Raw genomic sequence first — 26,230 nt, 5'->3', positions numbered from 1 at the left:
GATTTTCAGTGGCTGTATATGACATGTTTTGTTACCAAGTGGTTGGTGCTGATATATTTGGTGAAGGAAATAGCAAACTCAAATGCAGAGAACCAAGAAAACTAGTCTGGAGCAGAATGTACGGCCTGTGCCATGCAGGTGTCCTTCAACAACAGCCAGCATGTTGAGACTGGATGAGATGAGGACAGAGTCTGACGGCACAAAAGAGCTCTCAAAGGTGCCTCACATAGGCAAAGGGTTGGAGGCTGAAAGAGGATCATTGCAGCAGTTCACAGAAGAGTGGGAGGTGTTTAAGAGGAAGTTCACTGTGGTCGTCATCCTCCCTCTGCCTGCGCCTCCAGGCTGTCCGTGCTCATCCACATAACAGTGGCAGCCTTTCTCACCACTATGTTAATCCTCCTGGCCTTGATGCTGCCTCCCTGGCACACCACCACAAAGAACAGAGTGCCGTTCAGCGCTCATTCATAGCACATGTTGAATTGTCTGTCACATAATTTGCTCGAAGCCCGCCTGCCTCAAGACGAAGACCTACATTTATACTCTCAAACTCATAGATGTGTGTCACTCATTTGTCCCTAGGCTGACACCAAGCCATGACTGACATCATTGTTCCTTCTTATCACAGCATGTTGGTGTTGTCGGCTCTTACACAATAGGTTTTTTTTACACCCTTTTGCTGGCCAGGCGTGACCGTATTCAAAAGACAGCAGTAAATCTTATGATTTTGTACATGATTAATTGTCAATTTATAAAATTTATAAAATAGTCACAACACCTTGTCTTATTTTAATCACATAGACACTGAGAATGCTACTCAAGTGACAGTTAGACATAGTTCTGTATATACCGAACTGATATTGGCATATAGTCTAATGAATTAGAAACACAACTAGTATGTGCTTCACTGCAAGAGATTGTACACAATAAAACAACAATAAGACATAAAACCGGGCAAAGACTTGAACAATATACAAAGAACTGACAGAATTATAAATGATGAAAACGTTTTGAATGTTGTAGTGGATATTGACGTGGTGCTTTGAGAAATACTGACAATATAAATGAGGGATATATTGCACTGTGAGTAGATTGGTACTAGTTTTTGCCATCAGCCTGAAAAAAAAAGTTATGTGTGATGACGCTGTCTGCTCTGCTTCATTTCTCTCTCCTCAAACAAACAAGAAAAATCCATCATCAGTTTGGTGCATGTGTAGTAAATTAAATGATAAATAGCTAAACCTTCATAGCTCCATTTTGATGACGTGGTCGTTGAGTACGTCCAGTCCACTTCTCCCTCTGTATCTTCTGCTGTCTCTTTCTCTGCCTCGGCTTTGATGGCATCAACACACTTTGTTTCTCTTTTCTTTTCTTATTTTTTTTTCCCCCAGTCGTGCCGGGGTTATTTTGCGCTATGACGGGTCTGTAATTTACTGCTCATTTCAGAATTCAAAGGAGTTGGATTTCATAACATACGATTTCCATTGAGATCCTCTTACATCACATGGCTGCTTTCACCAGAAGTCGCCGGGTTCACAAGTGGGCGCGGCTCCGCAGACCTCCGCTCGGGGGGGTGGGGGTGGGGGGGGTGGGGGGAGCTGCTGCTTCTCCCTTAAATGTGACGGCGCGGCGTCGCTCGTCGTAGCGACACCACGACGCACCAGGAACTCACATCGCTTATCCTCAGATGACCCCGAAGCCGAAGCTAGAACATCCCGTTCGTGGGATATTAATAGCTCCCACTGCGTCACCGAACTGTGGCGCACCGCACTGCTAGACACGCAACGGAGCCTCAAACTGTGCCAGTAACACATGCTCCTCCAGAGCAAACATGGTTATAAAACAGGTAGTCATCACTCTCCACCAGCTGTCTGCGGCTCTTGCAGCCAATGTGATTCCCACTTTGTAAAGTGTTACACTTGAGGTGGTGGTGAGAGCTGCCGTGTTTGACTGGAGGACTGGATTGAAATAGAAAATGAGTCAACCATTTAGAACACACAAACAAAAGTCTGCATTGCAGATTTCCACCCTGGCAATGTAGGTTTGCACCGGAGACCAAGTCGGCTCTCTGAGCTGAGCCCACAATGCACAATAAGCCATATGTTAACTGCCCCCCTTCCCCCCATCCACAAGTGAGGCTGCAGCAATAGAGCTGACCTGCATAGCTTCAGAGAAAAGAGGGGAGGAGAGTCTCTGCTACTCCGTTCAGTGGGAGTCTGGAGGACCTATGGGCAGGCAGATCCTCAGCTCTGACATCGCAAAGCTGCATGTTGGTCAGCAACAGTAAAACAAGACTTACAGACAGAGGCGTGACATCGGATCTTTCGAACGGCTCTTTTAAATGACCGATGAGAGGCGAGTCGCAGTTGGGTTAGCGCCTTGAGTGTCTCAGTCGTCCGTGCTGAGCTCCTGTTTGTAAAGTAGTTCACTTCTGTTTAAATGTCTGATGATACACAAACAGCTGGTAAATGGATGTGGGATGACAGTATGTTGTCATAGAAACCAAGAATGGTATGGTACAGACATGTCTGTGCGTTGTGTCAGCTTAATTTGACATGTGTTCAGCTGGATCTGCTGATATGTTTGTAGTATCACGTCAGCTTCATCGCAGCCAAACATGCCTTCCTGTTTTTGTAGGGAAACAATTAGAAAGAGGTAGTAGCAAAAAAAATACAAAAACTCAGCAGAAACAGCCTAAAAGGTTTGGGGTATATATGTCTATAGCTCAAGAGTAGAACTGGCAGAATGGAGCATGAAGTTTAGTCGGCAGCGAAAGCACACGATCTTTCCCCCAAGAAAGTGACAGCCTCAACTAGGTCCAGTGACAACTTGAGTTACTGTAGATTGAGTCTTAAAAGAGTTGTCTGCTGTCCAAAGTGATCACCTGACTGTCATTTGCTTAGTCTCCTACCACCATCTGTGTTTCAGATCCCCCAAGGCACCTCTAATTACAGTCCGAGCCCACAGATAACAACACTGCTGTTATGTTCACCGGGATTAGACAGGTGCTTGTTGACTTGCTTGGACTTTGGCTGTTATGGTCTCTCAACAATGGTTGAGGAGACTGTATACAAGTCTAGAAAGCGTCTTCAATGTTCACTGGTGAGCCGTGACTAACTGCTTGCTGTTATTCCATGGCAGTAATCAGCTAGTTAGTGTGGGAAAAAAAAGGTGCAGTTGAGTTGCGTCTGGTTAACAGCACTGGTCATGTGACTGGCATGCGTGTGGTGTTCTGAGCAGAGATCAAGGAAAATAAGGACCTTGAGTTTCCATTCCCTGTGATCATAGCTGGATATTATTAGTATCATGCAGAGTCATTGGAATAATACGGAGTTATGTCTGTGACCCATTCATCTGTCCAGATTATTCAGTACTAGTGTGTCTTTACTAGCCGCCTGTGGCACAGGCAACACACAGACAATATTGACCATGTTTGGCTCATGCTCAGCAATCCAGTTTCCAGCAACTCTTTGGCTGCATTGGTAATTAACCAAGCACAGCAATGACTATTGATTTTGCATGTTTATATTGGATTCTGACATTCATTCACATTTATTAAACTGTGGCTTTGGTCTGATGCTGAGACATCTCTTCTCTTGTACTGTTTTGAAAGTGCTGATCAGCATTTCTTACATACATTTTTGTCTGTCTTGTCGTCTGCTCCTGACTCGCCATGTCAGACTGTTACTGGAGGACAAGTCAAGTCTTTCTCTGATCGTTTCCACGTCTTTCAAAATGTTTGCTAGGTTTACAGGGGATTCAAGGGTGAAGATATTTGCTGTGACTTTGAAAGCATGAAGTGTATGCAACTGGGCACAGGACTCGACAGTGGATCCCAAAGATCTACTTCACTGCCTTTCAGGACTTTTCAAGTCGCACTGATCAAAGGCAGAAGACACCACTCAGCCCAGTATGACATATCTGAAACGGAGTCAGTGGTTGTGGTAACTTCCCACAGGTCAAGAGAGCTGCTCTTTTACAGCCCCCGCTGCAGCATATGGATTCTCTGTTAACCTTTGTGTGGGCCCCATGTCAGTCAATCTCAGAAAGGCCTTACGCCAGCATGGGATTACAGAGGAGCTGAATAGAGATAAGTACACAAGCAGATTGTTTGGATGCACTGAGATGGACAGATATGGAATGTGTATCTCCTGCAGGGTGGTGATTCTGGAGCACTTTTCCAGTGGTGTGCGATGAGCTGGTCTGCAAACACATACACACACCTACCCTAACATTTATTTTGTACTGATGGCAGAGGAGGGAGGGACCAGTCGTACAGACATGTCTCACCGTCATTGTTATCTTCATGTAACCATCAGGACGTCCTGTGATACAACATAATTTCACGAGAAGAAGACTTTTTTTTTTTTTTTTTTTCAGGAAGATCCCATGTAATTTATTTACTGTTAGGACTTAGCCTCCTTTGAAAGTCAAAGCTTTTGGGTGAATGGTTAAAATTGAAATCAAGTTATAAATTCAATTTCGTCCTTATGAAGGATGAGGTTTCATCCTCAGGGAAGTTAGTTTCTGTTATCATGTCCGAACTTTTTGGTGATATGTTATCCCCCATTGGTTTGGAAAATGAAACGTTAGCTTGTTACAATAAGCAACATTGTACTTTTGTTGGGTAGCTTGAGGGTCAAATTTCTGCTCATCACACCTATCTAAGAATACAGCAAAGCACTGATCTATACATACTATAATACTATAATTGCTGCCATGTCTGCAGTTATTATGTGGTGGTGGTAATTCCTGCGACCACGCAGGAAGTCGAGGGAACATGCTCTCGCATGACCCATTCATAACAAATCATGTTTCCTGGCCTGAAGTTCAGGCAGCCTATTTTGTCAGTCGATGAAACGTCAGCAGTCTTACATCATCTCTTCACAAATGAACTGTTTATGAATTGTTTTATCCCAAATGTGTGCATTCTTATATCACCTCTCTTGTGCTGTACTGAGAGACTGTATGCATCTTGTCTCAGGTGAGCTTGTAGCCTGTTTCTATAACAACCAGGAGAAACTGTGGCTGTGAGAAGAAACAAAAGCAAGTGTTGAAACATGGTTTCATCCTCATTGCTGTTCAGCTGTTGGCTGTAGTAGAGAATGAAATTTTCTCATGGCTTTGACTGATTCTTTTGGACAACAAACAAGCATGAAGATGAACATAGACAGAATCACTGAGGGGGACGAACGATCTGTGACCCAGAGCTGTACACACATTAAATACCATACAAGTAGTAAGAGTTCCCTCTTGTGGGCAAATGTCGGAATCTCTGCTTTAAAGATGGGCCCACTGTGGTTAAGTCCATCCAACTACATCTACTTTTTTTGCACGTATTTACATTTCACAAAATATTCTGTTGTCTATTCAGTCGCTAAGGTTTCACCCTCTATACAGTATATATATGTATGTATGTGTGTACACACACACACACACACACACACACACACACACACACACACACACACACACACACACACACACACACACACCTACATATACATAAAAAGGGAATCTTGTTAGATAAGTGCTTGTAAAGATTTTATTTTATTTTGTGGTTCAGTGCTAAAATTCATACCGGCCACATGTGGTCCAGCTGGGGGATAGCTCGAACAAGCGGTCCTCACAGCCGTAGGTTTGAATCCCATGCGTGGGATCTTTTAAAGGTCAGGTATATTAGAAAATAGTCAATTACAGTTAAATTCCAGTTCAGGTCACATTCAATGACACTTCAATGACAACACAGACTCCAGGGCGATAGGAGTCGAACCATGAATCTTTTAATAACTGGACAACGTGCTCTATCCCTCAGCCATAGCCACCTGCTCTGCCGTCTTCAGGGAAGAAATAATCTCCGCACTCACAAATGCAAAGCCACCAACAGATGATAAAGCTCTTTTGTGCTTGCTTACTACAAGAAATTAGGCATTAGCCAATCTTAGAGGCAGACGATACAAATGCAGATGGCCGGAATAGACAAGACAAAAAGGAAAATCCTCCTTTTTTTTTCTCCACTCAAATTTTAGATGACGACTGGAAGAATCCTTTTCATGATTGTCAATCTCCGCAGAAGGTATAGTTGTATGTTACTGCTCAATTTAATACCTGTATAGTGAGTGTAGCTACGTAGGATCATCATTAGGCTATGCTGGAGTTTTATTTGCAGGAATGTTCCGCTGGGTCTTCTGACGTTGTGGGAAGTATGAATAATAATGATACAAAAGATATACCATTAGGTTTACATAGCTTCAATGGCTGGCAATCTACATGTTGTATTGGATTTTTTCACTTATTTTTTTCATGATGGAATTGTATTTTCATGAAATATTAATAATATTGGCAAGGTCAGTCTGGTTAACAGGAGCACTATCTAAAGCTGGGACCATTTAGGGACCAGTAGAGGGAGTAGCAGGATCATTATGAATTAATTCTGTCTTTTCTGAAGCGTTTCTGTCAAAGAGTATCGTGCTGAACAAATACAAATGAAGAACAGCCTTTGAACTAAATACAATAAAACAATATCACATTGGACACTAGACATCTGTAGCTGCAGCTAAACCTCTGTTTTTTGCTCAGTTGAGTCTGGACTGAAAAGGCTAATATTCTTCAAATGAAGAACTAAACTTGCTTCAACTACAACCACAGAAATTGATCTTGCAATAGACGTGATATAATAACAGCTTCATTTTAAATTGTGCACATAACATTTGAAATCAGTTCAGCTATTTGAAGAGGAAGCGCCAGGAATGAATTAATCAGGATGTAAGAGCAGCATTAATGTTACAAATGAAATTACCATTTTTTTTCATGATTGAGGGCATTTGGTACCATCAATTTCTCCTGATAAATCAGGAATCTTCACTCTTTTTCACATCAGATTTGATGTAAAGTCATGTCACCGGTCTGCTCACTGAGTCCAGTTGTATGAATCTTCAATTGAAGAATCAGTATGTTAACTGAGAGTATCTCTAATCATAAACTGTAGGAAAAGAAAACTGATACTGTTCTCTGATGAAACGTTGCTCGGAGCTCTGTTCAGGACAAGTCATATGTCATATGAAAAAGTAGGACAGCAATCGCTGGCGGTGAGAACAACACTCTACTTACTTACAAAGCACTTTTGCATAAATGTTGTACATCACATGACTCCCTCAAACTTCACAAGACCTGAATGTTCACTGGGAACATTCAAGAAGGTCATATGGTGAAACCTGGATTGGAAAAAATTGTTGCTGTTAATAATATTTGTAGCAGCATTTGATTCCAACTTGATTCACAGGTTGAGGAAATGAAAACAATTAGGCAGAAATTCCTTATGACATTGCATACGAGTTTTCAGAGAGTATGAATCTACCGAAATCCGCTCCAAGTACAAGTCATTCATACATTTTCTCTTATCACATACACTTGATACTTTAACTTTCCATTAACATTGGATTATGTGACAAGACAAAGTCTTCACAATACTAATACAGTATGTCACTGCTCTAAAACTCATTACATTCTGATGTTTTATCATACTTAAAAACGATCACAGCCTGGTTCACAGACTGGCTCAAGTCAGGAAGGTACAAGTAAACAATATACATTAGTTTTTGAATCTCTTGTGTCATCACACTCTTTGTTTTACGGTCCCAAAGCAAACTCTTCTGTTTGCTGATCGAATGACCATGTCTTCCCTTTCAGACATCCTCATCCTCATTTAGCAGGACGACTTTCTGCTGGCAAACTTCAGCTTCACAGCTCCAACATCTCTCTCTAAGCTTTTTTTGGGGGTTGTGATGTGCCAGAGTAGATTTACCTTCAATAACCATTTAATAAATCTCTATCCATTAGACTCTGAGGCTTCCTAAGAGCTGGCTGCATTAAGCCTGATTATGGGATGCCCAGCAGAGGAAAAGGGTGTATGTGTCAAGTATGTCATCGAGTGATTTATATCCCTGGTTGGGATGTCTGTCTTGTCAGTCGGTAGTAAGCCGAGCAAGGAGAGCGAGGGGCTGAAACGTTTTATTCGGCCAACTTTTCTAAAGTGTGCTTGTGGTGGCTGTTGTCATGGTCTTGCATCGGTTTGGTAGAAGGTCTCAAAGCTTTGTGCTTTGGTTTTACTGATGAAAAACGACCTTTTGATGCTCTCTGAGGATCCTTTCCTGAATCAGTCCAACTTGATTCTGAGGAGCATACTCTGAAGTCCTCAACATGGACCCGAAGGGCCCCAGTGGCACTTTTAAACGCTCCTCCCTCAAACGCAGCACATCTGGCTCACAGAAGGTAAGATGAAATCTGTTCATAAATATCACACTCAACAGGTGATAATATATATTATAATATCTTCGCTATCTTGGGTGTGAACTTTATTCTGAGAATAACAAATGGCTTCGTGATATTCTAACTGCTTTGCGGCTGTACATACAGTAAGTGTACTGTAGAATTCATACTCGTGAGTCAAGTAAGTCAAGTCAGATTTGATTAGACAGACAGACATGAAATTTCCATGAGAAATTTCATAGATATGGCATATATATAGTAGTGTCAATTCACAACAATTATCTCATTGTAGTGTATCGTAGTCATAATGACTGACAACTGCACTTTGTTGACATTTTGCTTCTTACATCTTACACCCAGAAACCAAATTAGTTTCCTGTCAAATGCAACAATGCAATAGAAGAACATATTAGGTCTTGACCAATCATGTAAGCCCTTGTAGCCCCCATGATAGAGACATTCTCCTTCCAGGACTGTGGACTGAATATTTGGTGGAGTTCACATGGCCTGTACTACCACCCTGCAAACATACTGTGTGAAGCTGCCCCAAAGAGCTGCCTGCTTCAGAGCTGCAGTATAATCCTTCATAATAGCCCGGTGTAGACAACCCAGCCATGAAAGATTAAGTACTTTTATAGATTTCTAAAGTCTGCTTTCATGTGATTAACACTCCTGCTGACCTGTTACTGAATGCAAGATGCACCATTTTCATACATTACATGTTATTACTATGTCTAATAACCCCATACAATTAAGTGTGCACTCTGTGAAGACATGTCAGTGTAGCGTAATGGGAATAATTCTTTATGTGAATATAGTAGAGAATGAGCAGGAATACATTGTCACAATTAGTGTAACTAAATAAACCCCAATTTATTCTATCAACAAGACGAAGAAAGTTATTCAATGAAAAAACACAACATGGAAACTAAAATGAAAAAAACTGTGCCCTACTGAAGGACAAACACTCCAAATGAAGCGTTGCTAAATTGAAGAGGTACATTTTTATCCATCTCTTAGCCAGCTGACATTGCTGCTGAAAACCTCCAAGAAGTCAGCAGCAGTTGATCTAAGTGTTCTTCTTGGCAATAATCTATGATGGTTGCTTCTTCTCCTTTTACTGTTTATTGCTACTTTTGAAAGAGATGAAGTGTCGAGGGTTGGTGTGTGGAGAGAATCCACATACAGAGGGGTCACGGAATGGTTTGATGAGCGTGACGGTGATGTGAATCATATGCTACCGTCCGCATGGTCACCAGATCGCAAGCAATTTCACCCTCGGGAAAGTTTGGACTGATAGTCAGTGGTCTAAGGTATTATGGTGTTGCTCTTCCCAATGGAGTTCCAGGTACTTACTGTAAAGTAATGTGAAGTGTTGTTCTTTCTATTAGGCACCTATCTGTATTTGTCTAAGTGGGGTCAAATAATGTGTTTATGCGCCCTTTTAATCTGGGACCCCCGCCATTTAGAGCTCAGTCTAGGATAAACCAGTAGGGATTTTAGTGTTGTCCATCCTCCCTCTGTTATGCATGTTAATGTGCAATCACCAACTAAACCACAAAGAGTGAATTCTCAGAAAATATACATTGAGTCTATATAAAAAAAAGGAATTGAAATAAATATCTGTCTTGTGTAATGTGGGAAACTGTTTGAAATGTGGTTGGTGTGGACTGATGTCAACTCATATGACAGCAGCATTAATCAGACGTGACTGATGTCAACTCATATGACAGCAGCATTAATCAGACATGTTTAGTGTGATGGGTTTTTATACATCAATAGTAGGCATTGTGTGGTGAGATTAAATGTTTTGCTTAATCCAGTGATCTTTTTTTTTTTAGTCTGTAGAGCAATCGCCACGTGATTTTCAGTCTCCGTGATGTCCACTGTCCAAGTAACACTATTTACCCAAGAGGCTGCTTTCACTGAGCCTTTACCTCTTTTATTGAGAAATACACTTATGTCACCTATAGCATTGCTATCGACAAGGTACAGTTGAAAGGTAACACATTTGTTTCCACTGCAGTAAAAAGCCTTTATTCTGTACAAAACAAGTTTAGGCTTCATTTGTATTCTCCGACTCAGCGTTGTACTTATCCGTTTTTCAATGTGAGTTTCCTTCGAGGTGAAAACAGCAGTCTTAAAACATGTCTTATGACTTTCTCAGCTCTTGGGGATAATCAGTGACATGTTGGACTCGTGATGGCTAACTGGATTTTCAGACCTGGTAAGACAATGAGTGCATTTACAAAAAAAAAAGGGCTGACTGCAAACGGGTAAGCTTCACAGTTAATGCAAATTTGTATCAACTGCCAGCAAATGATTCACTCAGATATCTTAAGTGAAAGAGGCAGCATTTGATTTGGTGCACAATATTTTTAATGTTTCCAAACTGGCTTGTGATGTGCACTTAGCAATCAGCAATTACTTACTTTTATCCTCCGTGGTCAGTTTCAATCATGCTGATGTGACCTCTCTTGTATGAATCTGCAATATTCTGAATATTCAGGATAAATGTCATTTTTATTCATATTCATTGATCTGTCAAGAACTGAAACAGATTTAAAACTACGCATCAGGTCAGTGGTCATCATACCATGTAATTGTGGTTGCGATGGACCAAATTTGCCGTGCTCTTTGCTCACTAAGCTGAGGGTCAGAAGACTTGGCCCATGTGATTCCAACACAAAAAAGGCATGTATGGTATGTAGGATGTGACAGCTGTGTGTATCTCCAATGACTATAATGCTGCAGCCACAGTATTTCCTCCTGTCAATTATAAATGTAGCACACAGAACCAGAAGAATGTTGTCAGAAAGAGAGAAAAGGTATTGTTACAGAAGTACAGCTAATACAAAGTAGAGGTCATAAGTGCCCCGGATACTTGTATTTGTTCTCAGAAAACCAGTTACTGTTGCTACCATCACCCACAATTGTTCTTTGTATTGGTTGACCATGGTCTTGAAATGGTACGCGTCGGAATGAATGTTGTTTATTGTGCTGAGGCTTGTCTTAAGTCTTTCTAATTTGCTTGGTGTGACACAATCGGATCCTGCATTATCTAATTCTTTAAGGTTTTTGTTCTGTGAGCTGAAAGACAGCTCTAACGAGGCAGCTGGTTGCTGACTGGATTTTGGTTTTAATTGCTGTGGTTAATGAGTTTAAGTTAGCTGAAAAAAAACCCCACAGTCATCACAGCCAAACTTCTCTGCTAATATGCTTTGTTTTCGTCAAATAATCACAACAGCCCACGCACATTCTAACTAAAACAGGAGAAAAGGGGGATTTCATAAGTCGTTAGGTGTGTCTGTCTTTTTTTAGTCATCAGCCACCGACTTCTCTGTTTTTTCTCACTGTAACCAGACATGAACATTTCACTTCAGCCATAAAAGAAGTGTTTGTCCAACCATTTCACATGTTGCACATGACTTTGCGCCTCTTAACTCCATCCTCCAGCTCAGCTAAAGCCTTCTGGTTAGAAACTGAATGCCCTTATTAACTCTATTACAATTCATTTTATTCATTGCCTTTGTTTCAAATTTTCCATCAGTCTTACTAAGTATCAGCAGGTTATTTAACATTTTGTTAATATACTACTACTACTACTACTACTATATTACTAATGATGAACAACAAACAATATGCAAAATATGACCGATCAAGATTAGGAAACATATATAAAGCTCTTAGTTATCCTTCCCCTCAACAAAAACATTGTGGAAAATTGTGGAAAGAGATTAAGCGCAATTAGCATTGACTGATCTTGCCCCCAACTGGAGAGCAGTCCATGTCTTAACAAGGCGCCTGCAAAAGAATGCCTGCATCCAATTCTTTCAATTATGCAAATTAGGTTGAAATCAAAGTAGTTGGGGGGGAGAAGAGTTTCAAATGAAAAGTTAGGGAGTCCCTGAACAACACTTTGGCGCTCTTAAGTTGATCACTCCTCTCCGTCTTCGAGCACAAGCTAAGATCTTCCACACTGTGAGGTGAACAAAAGAAAAGAGTTTCAACAAATTGGGAGATTAGGGGCCAGTTATCAAAGTAGATTTATTGTGCCGTGTTGAAGCGAAGGGTGAAAATACCCCGTGGGCATGGAGAAGGGGTCATGGGACTCCCAAAAGGATTACCTTGAACTGAAGTCATGGGACTGAGGCGAACAAAGACCCTGCTCACATGCTCATCATATTAACAGGCCCTCATAAAGTGAAGAAGTGTCATGTCCTGTGGGATTCAATGAGACCACTTGACTGGGCGAGCAGCAAGAGGAAGAAGCTCTGGTAGAGAAGCAGCCGAGTGTAGACTTTTTCTTTATATAGACTTGTACGGCAGCATAGAACGGGACACTGCGACTTGGACTGTGTGTAAGTGTGTCTAGATTTAACTTGAACAGCATTTTCTTTTATTACTAATTCATTGTATGACAAATTAAGAGCTGTGTGCAAGTGGTGAAAGAAGCATGTGAATGTATGATGTGGTGAATGCAGTCTGAGTTCTGCTTGATTGGTGATCCATTATAAGCCTAAGAGATGGAAATCTGCTGGGGTGACAAATTGTATGATCTTTTTTTGGAGATACACAGTTGTAATACTTGCAAATAATGACATGATATATTTTTTACGTATACTGTACATATAAAGCAAGAACTGTAGCAAATTAGTTTATATTAAGATATATATATATCTATAGTTTGTAGACAGACTGTGGAAAAAAAGACAAAGAGTTATACTAATATGTTTCTAAGCAAACAACAGATTCTGTAAGTACATTTTATGATAATGGAGCTGGTAAAAATACAACAACAACATGTTTTCGTCTAATGCCAGCGTTTTCCTGGAAAGGTTTGCTTTCATTGCTTGAGTTTTAATTGTGCTGAACTGTTAACAATGGCTTTCAGAGAAACTTTGAACGCCAGTTATTTTTGCTCAGCCCTGGAAAAAGATCAGACAGTGTTCAGACCCAGAGCTGAAAAAAATGTGTCGCAGACGGCGTGTGTGATGCTTCTTGCCTGCTGTTTACCAAATTAAGAAGATGATACATGTTCACACACGGCTGTTACCCAATGTCAAATCTAATCTGATCCTTTTCTAAACTGTATTTCTCCTGCCAGTAATCTGTTTGAGGTCAGTGATGGAGCGTATCTCAACTCTGGAGGGAATGTTCGGATGTTTGAAAGCTATTTTTAGACATCTGCAAGGATGGTCACTCTCTGTAACGAAAATGATTTTTTTTTTTCCAATGTTCTGTTTGTCAGGCGCAGAGAGCTTGGATTGAGAGGACCTTTCTGAAAAGAGAATGTATTCACATCTTTCCAAGCAAGGACACAACCAGGTAATTATTTCTCAAATATTTAAAATTATGTATTAAATATGTGCTTTTAACACTGATGTAAAGCACTTTTAGTCAGTATTACGTTTGTAACTCAAGTCACAGGATCATAATTTCAGAAAGGCATTTAGCTGTTGACTGAATGCAGATTTCTCTATTCATGACACCTACAACTACAGATCGCAGCCTTTTGCTTGTTCAGGCACATAGTTCACAGCACCCTGTGATTTTAGAAAAAGACACCCTCTGGACAGGCAAAAACAGCAGTATTATGAAGTACACATCATGTTTTCTTAATGACACTAATTGTGTCACAAGTTTCTGCAAATAATCAGCCACACGGAACATATCAGACTGACATGTTGACTGTGATCTATCTAGGTGCGCCTGCGGTCAGCTGACCACACAGCACGTGGCCATCCCTCCAGGTGCCAACTCAATAGAGGAAACACACCAATTAGTGCAGATCGACACCCTGAAGGATAAATGGAGTGTGATCAAGCACACCAGGACTTACCCAACAGATGCATTTGGCGTAATCGAGTTCCAGGGTGGGGGGGTTCATCAACAAGGCCATGGTGAGTTTCAGCTGCGGCACTGGGTCAGTTCAAGTAGTTGATGTGTGTTTCAAAAGCCCAAGAGCAGATAGGACTGTAAACAACTTCTCAATACGTTGATACAGATAAAACCACATATAAGATGACTAACCCATCCCATCTTATTTTATTTTATAGTACATTCGTGTTTCCTATGACACAAAGCCTGAGAACCTGTTGCATTTGATGGTGAAGGATTGGCAGTTGGAGCTGCCAACCTTGCTCATCTCTGTACACGGAGGTCTGCAGAACTTCGACCTCCAGCCAAAACTCAAGCAAGTGTTTGGAAAAGGCCTGATTAAAGCTGCCGTCACCACTGGTGCTTGGATCTTCACGGGGGGAGTCAACACTGGTAGGACGCAGGAAGCCAAGGATAATGCTCACTTAACAAATAGCAGTTTGTGACATTGGAAGATTACCTTTTCTCTCAGTTGTCATTACATAATACCGAGTCCGCAATTTCCTGGGGGTTATTCAACTCGCCCATTGTCACAGATTTAAGAACTATAATTACAGCTTTTGTGGGAAAATTAATCACAAATGACAATCTGTGTGAGTTTTGCATGCAAACAACACAGTGTGTCCAATGATATTCTCCACAGATAAATGAGTCATTATTGCTATTTTTTTTTTTCTCAACAAACTAGGGGTGATCCGTCATGTCGGAGATGCCTTAAAGGACCATTCGTCTAAGTCACGAGGGAAAGTGTGCGCAATAGGAATTGCGCCTTGGGGAATCCTGGAAAACAAAGAGGATCTCATTGGAAAAGATGTGAGAGCAGTTGTATCCCTTTTACTGATAGTACTTTTGAGAACATTTCAAGCTAATTTCACCTCCCTTACAGGTAACCAAACCCTATCAAACGATGGCCAACCCACTGAGCAAGCTGGCGGTGCTCAACAACAGTCACTCCCACTTCATTCTGACTGACAATGGCACCTGTGGGAAGTACGGCTCTGAGGTCAAACTTCGTCGGCTGCTGGAGAAGCACATCTCACTGCAGAAGATCAACACTCGTAAGTCACACTGGCCCAGATGGAACAAGAGGCGTTCTTCATTGTCCTCATTGTGTGAGTCTCAGCCAGTCATGTTGGTGGCTAGCAAGCTCCTCTGTGACCTGTGGGCTTCCCTTTGTCATCCTATGCCTGGAATTTGGATAAGGCAGGGACAGCAAAGGGATGCTCAGCTGTCACCACTGACATCACCCCCCTTCCTCTACTGGGTTTATCTATTCATCACATCAACATGTCCCGCATCAACATGTTTTGTTTTATCATTATTAAAGAATGGATGAAAGGAGGGGCTGATTAGTTTTACTTTGCATTCCAGGTCTGGGCCAAGGGGTCCCTCTGGTGTGTCTCATTGTGGAAGGAGGCCCAAACGTTATATCCATCGCTCTGGAGAGTCTGAGAGATGAGCCACCAATCCCTGTGGTGGTGTGTGATGGCAGTGGGCGTGCGTCCGATATCATTTCCTTCGCACACAAGTTTTCTGAGGACGGAGGGTAAGATTTTAGACTTTAACTCTTGAGCTGTTTTTATTCATTCCATGTAAGGTTGAATTGTTTACATCTCTTTCAGGCTGGTTAATGATGACGTGAGAGATCAGCTTTTGGTGACGATTCAGAAAACTTTCAATTACACCAAGAGTCAGTCACAGCAAATCCTACTCATGGTTATGGAGTGCATGAAAAGAAGGGAACTGGTGAGTAAAGGAATAATCCTCATCAAGCAGAGAAACAATAGGTGTTGCGTGTTTCACAGATGTCTTGTATTTGAAAATTATGTTTCAGTCAATAAATATTCTTGACCTATGAAACCTTCCGCCTCCATCCTCATTCATCCACTTCACTAATATGTGTTTTTTCCATTAACATATTGAATAAACGTAATCCCCTCAACCTGCTTGTTATTTCTCCTTGTGGTCATGTGTGGCATGTCATGTAAATGGGGTCATTCGCAGCTTTACATTCACTGCAAAGCTGCTGTTAAAGCGGTGGGTCTGCAGTGTTAAACGGTTTATTTCCATGCAAATAATACAGGTCGCTGCAATACGAAGAGACACACGTGTTGGAGTAAGAGTCTCACATCGTAGAATGTAATCCCAGATTTCAGAGTGTTTCTCTGAGACCTTGATAAATACAGTGACACTGTTTGTACAGATTTTTGTATAGGAGGAAGTGATGTGATTAGTACTTTGTAATACTCAGTGCATATAATCTGCAGACGCCATACATTTGGGTGGGAAAGATCAGTGCACACTACCACCTGCTTAGCAAAGGCTCTTACTTCAACCATTCATAGTAAGCGTGCACCACACAGATGGAGAAGAGGATCTAGCCCCCCTAATCCTCAGCCAGGTTCCTCTCTCACCACTCCCCAGGCTTTTTTTCCCAGTCCCCAGAGTGCTATCATATCACCAGAGACCCTGCATCCTCTATCCCTGATGTATTAGACTGTGTAATGCCCCAACATACTTAGATAAGCAACTTAAACTGCTTTTTTGAAGATCATATCATTATCGGCTTTCCTCCAATGTACCATTTCCCTGATTCCTGACCCGAGACAATGTGACAGAACTGCCAAGTTCTTTGGCCCTGTGGTTGCATATAAAGAGCTCACACTGTTGCCTACTATTAATCTAAAGTGCCACAGCCAACAGGTGAAAGGGTTGTCAACGTGTGTGCCTGCACATAATCCTCTCATCCTAAGTGTATTCCATGAGAGCAGCTGGGTTAAACAAATAAAAATACACTTTTCGAGGGCTAAAATGCAGTGCAGTGGGAAAACGATGTGGTGAATTCAGCTTCGTAAAAACAAAACTACAATGAAGAAGCCTCCCCATTTGCAAACACACAGTTACTCTACCAAAGCCAGGAAGTGGAACACAAGATCTCAGTCTTCATATGCTGACTACTTATTATCAACACACCCCGAGGTGGGCTTGGGAATCTCTGGCACTATTCCATGTATTCATACTGAACTTATCCCATTTACCATGGCTGCACATGTGATAGACCAGCATAATGTAATTTGTATAGTCAACAAGGCAAGTACTGTCACACGTCTGACACGGAAATTATACTATTTGTGCTTGTGTGGGTCAACAAGATGGCCGTGGTGAGAGGTCCTTGAAGTTCTTTAGAGTTGAGAGGCTGACCACTATGAGATGTAACTTATATCATTCACCAATTACTGGTTATCTGCCAGCCTCACATCCTCACTCTTCTCTTTTTTTCTTTCTTGCACATAGATCACTGTTTTTCGAATGGGTTCAGAAGGTCAAACGGATATTGAAATGGCCATTCTTACCGCCTTGTTAAAAGGTATCTAACGGCATTTCAATGACCTGTCAAAATGTAGCATTGTTAATACATACACTGATGTAGATCTCACAGCTGGATGTTTCTTCCTGTGTGTTACATCTTGCTTGTTTGTGTCACATCAGGCACCAATGCTTCAGCAGCTGATCAGCTAAGTTTGGCTCTGGCCTGGAACAGAGTGGACATTGCTCGGAATCACATCTTTGTTTTACGGACACAATTTACCGGTGAGTGGTGTCAGTGTTTGTTCCCTTGTATATTAACTAATGTTGGCGTTTACATTTGGGAGAAGAGTATACAGATGTGTTTAATCTTGGGTGCACAATATGATGATGACAGCAGAGAAGCTGACATCACTGGTGTTTACGCAAAGATGGAGACAGATTTATTCCTCTTTTTGGTCAGCCTGCTGGTGCCATTGCCAACACTACAACCCATGTAGCTCCAACCCAAGAGAAGCTGAAAAGTCCGGCCAGTGCGCCACGCAACAAAAACAGAGGAAAGAAAGGGAAGGGAAAAGGAAAGGCAAAACCGGAACCTCCAGAGGAAACAGATCCAAGGAAGCTGGAGTTGATTCGTTGGGTAGGATGGAAAGTTTGCAGCTACTACAACAATTAATGCTTTGTATTGAAATGTTTTTGAGAGAATATAATGAAATCTACTCATTGTTGTTGATTACCATATGTTAGGTGAACTCTTTGGAACAGGCCATGATGGATGCTCTGGTTCTGGACAGAGTAGACTTTGTCAAACTGCTTCTGGAGAATGGGGTCAATATTCACCATTTCCTCACGATTCCCAGACTGGAGGAGTTATACAACACGGTGGGGCGGGACACATGACAGCGGCAGAAATCTCTCTCTCTCTCTCTACACACACACACACACATATATAGTTGAATGAGATGGTGTGTATACACTGTCCAAACTTTTGTATGGACAGTGTATGACTTTCTAACGTGACCTTTTTTATCCATCCAGAAACTTGGTCCTGCTAACACACTACATGCTGTGGTTCGAGATGTAAAGAAGGTAAAGTAATGTTTTAGATGCATGCAAGCTAAATAGGTGTTTTTTTGATGTATTTCACCATAATTAATGCACTTTTTGTATGAATACAGGGAAACCTTCCTCCAGATTATCAGATAACTCTAATTGATATTGGTCTGGTGCTGGAATACCTCATGGGTGGAGCTTACAGGAGCAATTACACCAGGAAAGCTTTTCGCAATCTCTACAATAATTTGTATGGGCTAAAAAGGGTATGCATGAGTGGAAGAAAATAAATGAAAATTGTGTCAATCACTTAAAATAATGCGTTTATTTATTTGTTGATAATTACCATCTTTTGTCTTCTATTTTCAGCCCAAAGCTCTAAAGCTTCTAGGAATGGAGGTGGGGCCATCTTCTCACAACACCAGTGTCAAAGAATCAATCAAACCAACACAGCACAATCATCTGAGATGTTATTTTGTTCTTTGATAGGATGATGAACCTAGAGCAAAAGGCAAGAAAAAGCCAAAAAAGAAAAAGGAAGAAGAGGTGGAAATTGATGTGGATGACCCTGAGGTCTGTCGATTCAAGTATCCCTTCCATGAGCTGATGCTGTGGGCAGTGCTAATGAAGCGCCAGAAAATGTCTCTATTCCTATGGCAACGTGGAGAAGAAGCTATGGCAAAGGCATTGGTGGCCTGTAAATTATTTAAGGCAATGGCCCATGAGTGCTCTGAGAGTGAACTCGTGGATGACATCTCCCAAGACCTGGAGAACAACTCTAAGTAAGTGATTTGAAGTTTAAATTGGTGTTACATAGCATCAGACTGTATCATCACACAAATGATCTTTATTTTCTTCCTACATAGAGAATTCGGTCAGCTGGCCTACGAGTTGTTGGACCAGTCATACAAGCATGATGAGCAGGTGGCCATGAAACTCCTGACATACGAACTGGTGAACTGGAGTAACTCCACCTGTCTGAAACTTGCTGTGGCTGCAAAGCAAAGGGGACTTCATTGCCCACACCTGCAGCCAGATGTTGCTCACAGGACATGTGGATGGGTTGCTTACGCATTGGCAAAAACCCTGGCCTCAAGGTGGACATGCTGCCAGTTTTGATTTTTGGAATACGTAGTACAAATCCACTGCAAATTCTAACATGTGACCATCTCCTCACCTAGGTTATATTGGGTATTATTTTTCCTCCCTGATTCTGCTGTTGGATTTCCGTCTTGGAGATGATGCGTCCTACCATGTGCCTGGAGGCGGGAAGGAGGAGGGAAGAGAAAAAAGACGATGACACAAAATCCAGCAAGGTCTTAATTCTTGTTGATCTTAGATGAGTTGTTCCCACACATTCTATGAGACAATTACAATCAGTACTTGTCTGTCAGTTGAAGTAATTTGTTGTTATGGTTTAGGAGCCTGCTGATGCAACTTCCCGCAAAGGGGATGAAGAGGAGGGTAACACCAATGTGCGCAAAATCCCCATTGGCAAACGGTTCTTTGAGTTCTATGATGCACCTTTTACCAAATTTTTGGTTCAACACTGTATGTTTTTCTTCCGTTATAACAATAATGCCAAATGTGTAAAACTTCTGTTTGAATGCCTTATTTGCATTTATGCTATAACAGATTTGCTATCTGGGCTATCTAATGTTGTACAATTACATAATCCTGGTGAAAATGGAGCGATGGCCATCTATACAAGAGTGGACCGTAATTGCATATATTCTTACCCTTGGCACCGAAAAAGTGAGACAGGTAAAAACCACATTATGGCCCTTTTTGATAAAGTCAGACTGACACAGTTGAGGGTTTCACTGGACTCTGTATGACCTGTCAATCTGTCAGATTCTGATGTCGGAGCCAGGGAAACTGAAACAGAAGATAAGTGTGTGGCTGGGAAGAGTACTGGAACATCACAGATCTGGTTGCTATTTCCACTTTCCCTCCTTGGGGCTCATGCTTCGGCTGCAGCACGAGCCTTACATGGGCTATGGGAGGGTCATCTACTGTATTGACATTATTTTTCTGGTACATCCGTGTTTTGGACATCTTTGGAGTCAACAAATACCTGGGGCCCTACGTGATGATGATAGGGAAGATGGTAAGAAATCATATGAGGAAGAAATACCATTACCAAAATGAGAAGAATTCAGCATAAATGAATTTTTGTTTTGTCCCCACCCTTTTTTTTCTTAGATGATAGACATGATGTACTTTGTGGTGATCATGCTTGTGGTGCTAATGAGCTTTGGGGTGGCACGCCAAGCCATCCTTCACCCTGATGAGGAGCCAACCTGGCGCCTGGCTAGAAACATTTTCTACATGCCCTACTGGATGATCTATGGGGAGGTTTTTGCGGACTCGATAGACCGTAAGACTAGAATTCATAGTAAGATGCTGTTTCCTGATTCTGGGCAGATGATCAGGAGTTAGATATTTGTCTCTGTAACTTATACTACTTGTTGATACTCTGTCTCCCTCTACTGGCAAACAGACGAGCAAATGGACAATAGTCTTAAAGCACTGGGAGATAATTTGCATAAATAGCTGTTATTTCATCTCCACGATTAAACGATCATCTGCCATCAAAAATATTGATCATATGTTGTGATTGGAAAATCGATTAAAAAGCAATATGAATGTTACAGGCTTACATGGACATCAGCTTGATAAGAAGTGACAGAAATCCAGTTTCAACTGATTTTAATTGTCTCTCTGTGTCTCTGCCTTACCACACTTTTCTCTGAAGTTTATGCAATGGAAATCAACCGTGAGTATTCCTCAAGACAACAATGTCTTTTAAATCAACCAAGACCTATGTTAAAGCTCTGAATGACTTTCCCGCAGCTCCTTGTGGGTGAACATTTATATGATGAGGACGGGAAGAAATTGCCTCCTTGTATCCCTGGCGCCTGGCTGACACCTGCTATCATGGCCTGTTACCTTCTTGTTGCAAACATTCTTCTGGTCAACTTGCTCATTGCTGTCTTCAAGTAAATATATGCCCCAGAATGCCTCTGTTACCTTATGAGAAATGTCTAGCTGGAGAGTTAGATTGTTATTGTAGCATGTATTGTATAAAATGAAATTATAACGAGTCAGGACCATAGCATAACCTGCATATTGTAAAAGAGTAATAAAAAAAACCAAAAACATATATATACAAAAAACAGTACACGCACATACGTAATGTACATTTCAAATCATTGCACCACTGGAAGATTTCAATACACTATGTGGCTTAAATAAATCTACGCTGACAGTTACAATTTGTTTCCTGTCCCACAGCAACACCTTCTTTGAAGTCAAGTCCATTTCCAAACCAGGTGTGGAAATTCCAGCGATATCAGCTGATCATGACTTTCCATGACCGCCCCATCTTGCCTCCACCTCTCATCATCCTCAGCCACCTCTATATCCTCATCAGCAGGATGTTTCGGCGGTTGTGCCAGGAAGAAACAAGAGGGGGAACTAGATGAGAAGGACCGTGGCCTCAGTAAGTCACCTTTGCTAATCCTATTATATGCAAGATAAACAATAGATATATATATTGGGCTATAATATCTGCAGTGTCATGTGATATCCATGTTATCTCACACTCCGTGGCTTTAAAATGATTATCGAATTATTTGTCATCAGTAGATGACAAACTCAATAGACTCCCTGATGTCATGTTGTGCTTTGTTTCTTCAAGAACTGAAACTGAATCCTGAGGAGCTCAAAAATCTGTATGAGTTTGAAGAACAGTGTGTGGAGGAATATTTCAGAGAAAAGGAGGATGAGCAGCAGTCCTCAAGTGATGAACGCATCAAAGTTACCTCGGAGAGGTGGGCTCCCATTTCAAGAGCAGAATGAAAATGAAAATTAAATGAAAATGAAAAGGTTACTTCTACATACTACTTCTAGTTGGTACATTACTATAATTTTGCTGTGTATTCTATCGTATTTCATTTCTATAGTTATTTTCTTTTTTATTCTTTTTCGAGTTTTCAGTCTATTCTATTACCTGCTACAACTACCGTTCCCCACTGAGGCTCAGTAAAAGTATATCTTGTACTTACACCATTCTCTATCCATCTCATGATCTTGACAGAGTTGAGAACATGTTCATGCGTTTGGAGGAGGTGAATGAGAGGAGAACACGATGAAGGCTTCCCTGCAGACAGTGGACTTGCGTCTCGCTCAACTGGAGGAGCTCCACGGACGGATGGCAGTCGCTTTAGAAAAGCTTGCAGGTGTAGACAGATTGGAACTGACCAGAACCTACTCACGAACTCCTCTGTGTGTGATCCTTCCTCGTTGATTCGCCAGGGCAGTATTAACAGCGCTGACGGTTACAGCCTTTACCGCTTCCACATGGACATGGAGGAATTTGCAGCAAAGCAGAAGGACACTGATGAGTCTGCTAAAAGTGTCAGTGAGAAACAGAAGGGTCAGTGGCAAGCTTCCAGTACCTGTGCTCTCAATGTCACAGAGGGGGGTCAGACCTTAGACATTGGTGGTCTGAGTAGAACAAGACCCAGTTCTTGTGTGGACATACTCATATCTCCTTGTGAACCAAAGTCTGTTTCTGCAGCCTCAAGCCAAGACACAATAACCAACAAGGGGACACAAGGCAACGCAATGCTACTGGACAGACAAACAGACAAGAACCGGCTAAAACCTTGTTCCCCACAGAAAAGGACAAAATCACTGAGATCTATCCAGATACAGGACCAACTCCCCCTCTCATTTGACCAAGAGGAGAACCATGAGCACCATCATTGTTAGCCCCCCTGATGAGCCAGAGGAAACAACTAAACCCGTAAACAACCTACTGCCACAAACAACCTCCTCCTCTCCGAAGAGAACAAAGTCTTTGCGATATATTCCAACTGAAACTCCAAGTCAGACATCCCCGATAAACTAAGAGGAGGGCAATGAGCAGTATCATTTTCAATCCACTGGAAGGAAATGAGGATGCAGCCGACTACAGGACACTTGTAGAGCAGGTAACTGTAGCCCCTAATCAGTGGCCAGCAAACTTGGAGTACAAAGTGCACCCAACTGTTCTTGGTCACATTCCGAAAGTATCAATGGTAAAAAACCATTGCAGAGCAATTTCAAACTTCCCCTGCAGGCACAGAGCTCAAAACAGACAAAAGTCTGATGCATCACATTCCTGTAGAAAGTCAGGGAACTCCTCATGCAACAGAACTGATGGAAGACCAGGCGAAGACAAAGGTGAAGAGAAACAAGTCAGACACTACTGAGTTATCTGACGGTAGCCAATGCAAGGTACCTGCCGTCTCACAGATCAAATAGTTGGAATGTAAGTGAAAGGAAAGCAAAATGTGAGATGGTTAGACAAGAGGCAAAAACCTCCAGCAGTGAAAGGGACCTTGTTGAAGCCTGCAGGAGGGAAGCTCTTGGACAGGAGGAGTGTGGGAACATGGATGCAGTGAAGAGTGAGGAGGTTGCACAAAACAAATAGTTCATCATCAGTGCAAACTAGTGAGAAGCAGATTCTTTAGTGTTATTTTAAAGTGGTTGAACATGTAGACAACCATTCACATATACAGCTTTCCCACGTCACCCTGTTCATATGTGGAGAACCCACAGAAACTTTGTACAGATAACAGTCCATTGTGTTGCTATATGTCATATGTTCTTTTCACACATTGTCTATAACATTTTTCTCTTCAAGTATACTGAATGTTCTTCAAGATGACACAGTCTACAGCTTTTGTGCAAATACTGACAAGCACACATGTATTAATTGCATCTCTCAAAAGACAAAGAAAACTTCACAGTCTCCCTTTGACACAGTAATCTGTATAAATTAAAGCTATACATTACATATCTGCTGTAGCTGTGGCTCAGAAGGTTAAATGTGTCATCCAGTTATCGGAAGTTCCTAGTTTGAATCCTTGCTTCAGAGTCCATGTCGAAGTGTCCTTGAGCAAGACATTGAACCCTGAATTGCTCCTGATGTATCTATACATCGACTTCATCTGTGTGAGAGTGCATGGGTAAATAAGGCAGCACTGTGCCATGAAGGTAGAATATAGAAATGCAGCCATTTATATTTCACAATAAAACCTAATGTACAAAAGTCTGATAATAAAGTAGGTTAAACAAATGTATATTTTGTCTGTCATTTCTGTTATTCCTCATGGTGCAAATCATAAAACCAACAAACATATTATCTTTACATACTGTATTTCCTAGGGGCTAGGCAGATATTACTTTAGATACAGGTTTGGAATTTCCTAGGTCACATGTTTTGGAGTCTTAACCTCACAACACAGAAAAGCTGCTGGAAGAAGACGTTAATTAAAACGTTTGTTTGGCGCATCCGGGCTAGATAATTAAAAATGTAAAAAAAAATAAAAATGACAATGATTCTCCGAATTTAATAGAACATAAGTAGGTAATTAGACGTGTTTACTGTTTACTACAGTTATCTGAATTAAGAACAGGTATTTAAAAAAAATATGATTTAAAGACTAATGCAGAACTATCTACGGTTTTAAATCGCGACTGAAAAAATAATTGAATAATTTGACATAGAGGTTTGTGGCCTGGATGTTATCTTCCCATAATGCTTTGCGGCGATGCTAGTTGCTACGCTAGTCGCTTGAAGTGGAAATTCGTCCGTCAGCAGGCTGCAGCTAAACGCACACAGGCAGCTGGACTCTGCACTCTTCCGGATTTCTCGCTTTGACAGGTAACAAGGGGTCTCCTCCTCTCCATTTTGTTCACAAACAGATACTCTTCCAAAGTCGGACGTTGACGATAGCCGAGGTCTGGCCAAAGCAGTAAATGTATAGCTAGGTGATATCTGCCACGTAACGTTATTGCCTAAATGTTAACGCATCGTGGGCAACATTAACCAGACACAAACCTTCCGTACCACACGGACATTATTTCCAGACTATAACGAACGTTGACACTTATGTTAAGCTCTCAAACCAGGATGAGGTGGTGTAGAAATGTCACTTCGGGTTGCTACTAGCTTAGGTGGCTCCTGCAATAATCCGTTACATTTGTTCGGAGAAACTGCAACATTAATGCCGTCGAGGGGTTAGATGGGTCAGTCAGCTGCGTTGTGGGTTATTTATCAAAGGGCAGTGTCCAACATTGAGTTGTCTATTAAGCTCAAAGAAAGCTGCCTCCGCCGTAGTCGACTAAAAGGTCATCCGAGTTAACCCTGAAGAAAGTGCGACCCCAAAGTCATCACGACGATGACATATTGAAGGCGTTTGATAGTTGATACTAGCGGTTGATGTGAGCCTCTAACGTTTGGTACCGGACTGGTGAATGGGCAATCAGAGGAAGTAGAAGTGTAACGTATTATCCTTGTGTAAGTAGCCCTAAGTGTCTAAGAAGTGAGCGGATTATGATAGTGTTGTTTGCAGTGAGGCAGAGGAAACTCGGACCCCTGATTTAACTCATCAGGGACTCATTGTCGGTCATGTGGACCCCCATAGTGAAAACGTATCCTGAATACATATTGATGCGTGTTCCCATTGAATCAAAAAAAATCTGTCCTTACAGCAGAAGACCCCCTGATGTGATCTCATCTTTCATCAAGGACACACAGGCTGCCGCAGGAGATGCACAGTTGTTATGGCGGAATAAGATGAATGACATTATTCTCCTAATTCCTGAGCTACTTTGGGTACAGCTGAGTATTGATCAAAACTCTGCAGGTCTGAGCCAAGCTGATCTTTTT

At 41.6% G+C, this 26,230-nt stretch overlaps 1 protein-coding gene across 1 annotated transcript; it reads left to right on the top strand.

The window, feature by feature from the left end:
- Window positions 1-8,196: 8,196 nt before the first annotated feature.
- LOC144739226 (transient receptor potential cation channel subfamily M member 1-like) lies at window positions 8,197-23,249 on the top strand. Its single transcript, XM_078622195.1, is given in 43 exon segments — window positions 8,197-8,268; window positions 13,517-13,593; window positions 13,972-14,143; window positions 14,145-14,168; window positions 14,325-14,538; window positions 14,834-14,958; window positions 15,032-15,203; window positions 15,517-15,691; window positions 15,768-15,891; window positions 17,440-17,512; window positions 17,635-17,717; window positions 17,719-17,736; window positions 17,915-18,091; window positions 18,199-18,279; window positions 18,490-18,540; window positions 18,630-18,770; window positions 18,874-18,903; window positions 18,994-19,286; window positions 19,371-19,512; window positions 19,514-19,552; window positions 19,554-19,601; window positions 19,686-19,710; window positions 19,713-19,792; window positions 19,794-19,832; window positions 19,929-20,039; window positions 20,041-20,055; window positions 20,140-20,268; window positions 20,359-20,409; window positions 20,411-20,455; window positions 20,458-20,535; window positions 20,537-20,614; window positions 20,710-20,884; window positions 21,263-21,283; window positions 21,361-21,368; window positions 21,370-21,506; window positions 21,802-21,832; window positions 21,834-21,959; window positions 21,961-22,009; window positions 22,208-22,340; window positions 22,607-22,644; window positions 22,647-22,781; window positions 22,784-22,945; window positions 23,191-23,249. Coding segments are annotated over 43 exon segments (4,056 nt in total).
- Window positions 23,250-26,230: the final 2,981 nt, after the last annotated feature.

This window comes from Lampetra planeri, unplaced genomic scaffold, assembly GCF_965212315.1.
Source record: "Lampetra planeri unplaced genomic scaffold, kcLamPlan1.2.h2 scaffold_1372, whole genome shotgun sequence".
Lineage (NCBI taxonomy): Eukaryota > Metazoa > Chordata > Hyperoartia > Petromyzontiformes > Petromyzontidae > Lampetra > Lampetra planeri.
This window is presented reverse-complemented; position numbering and strand designations above follow the sequence as displayed.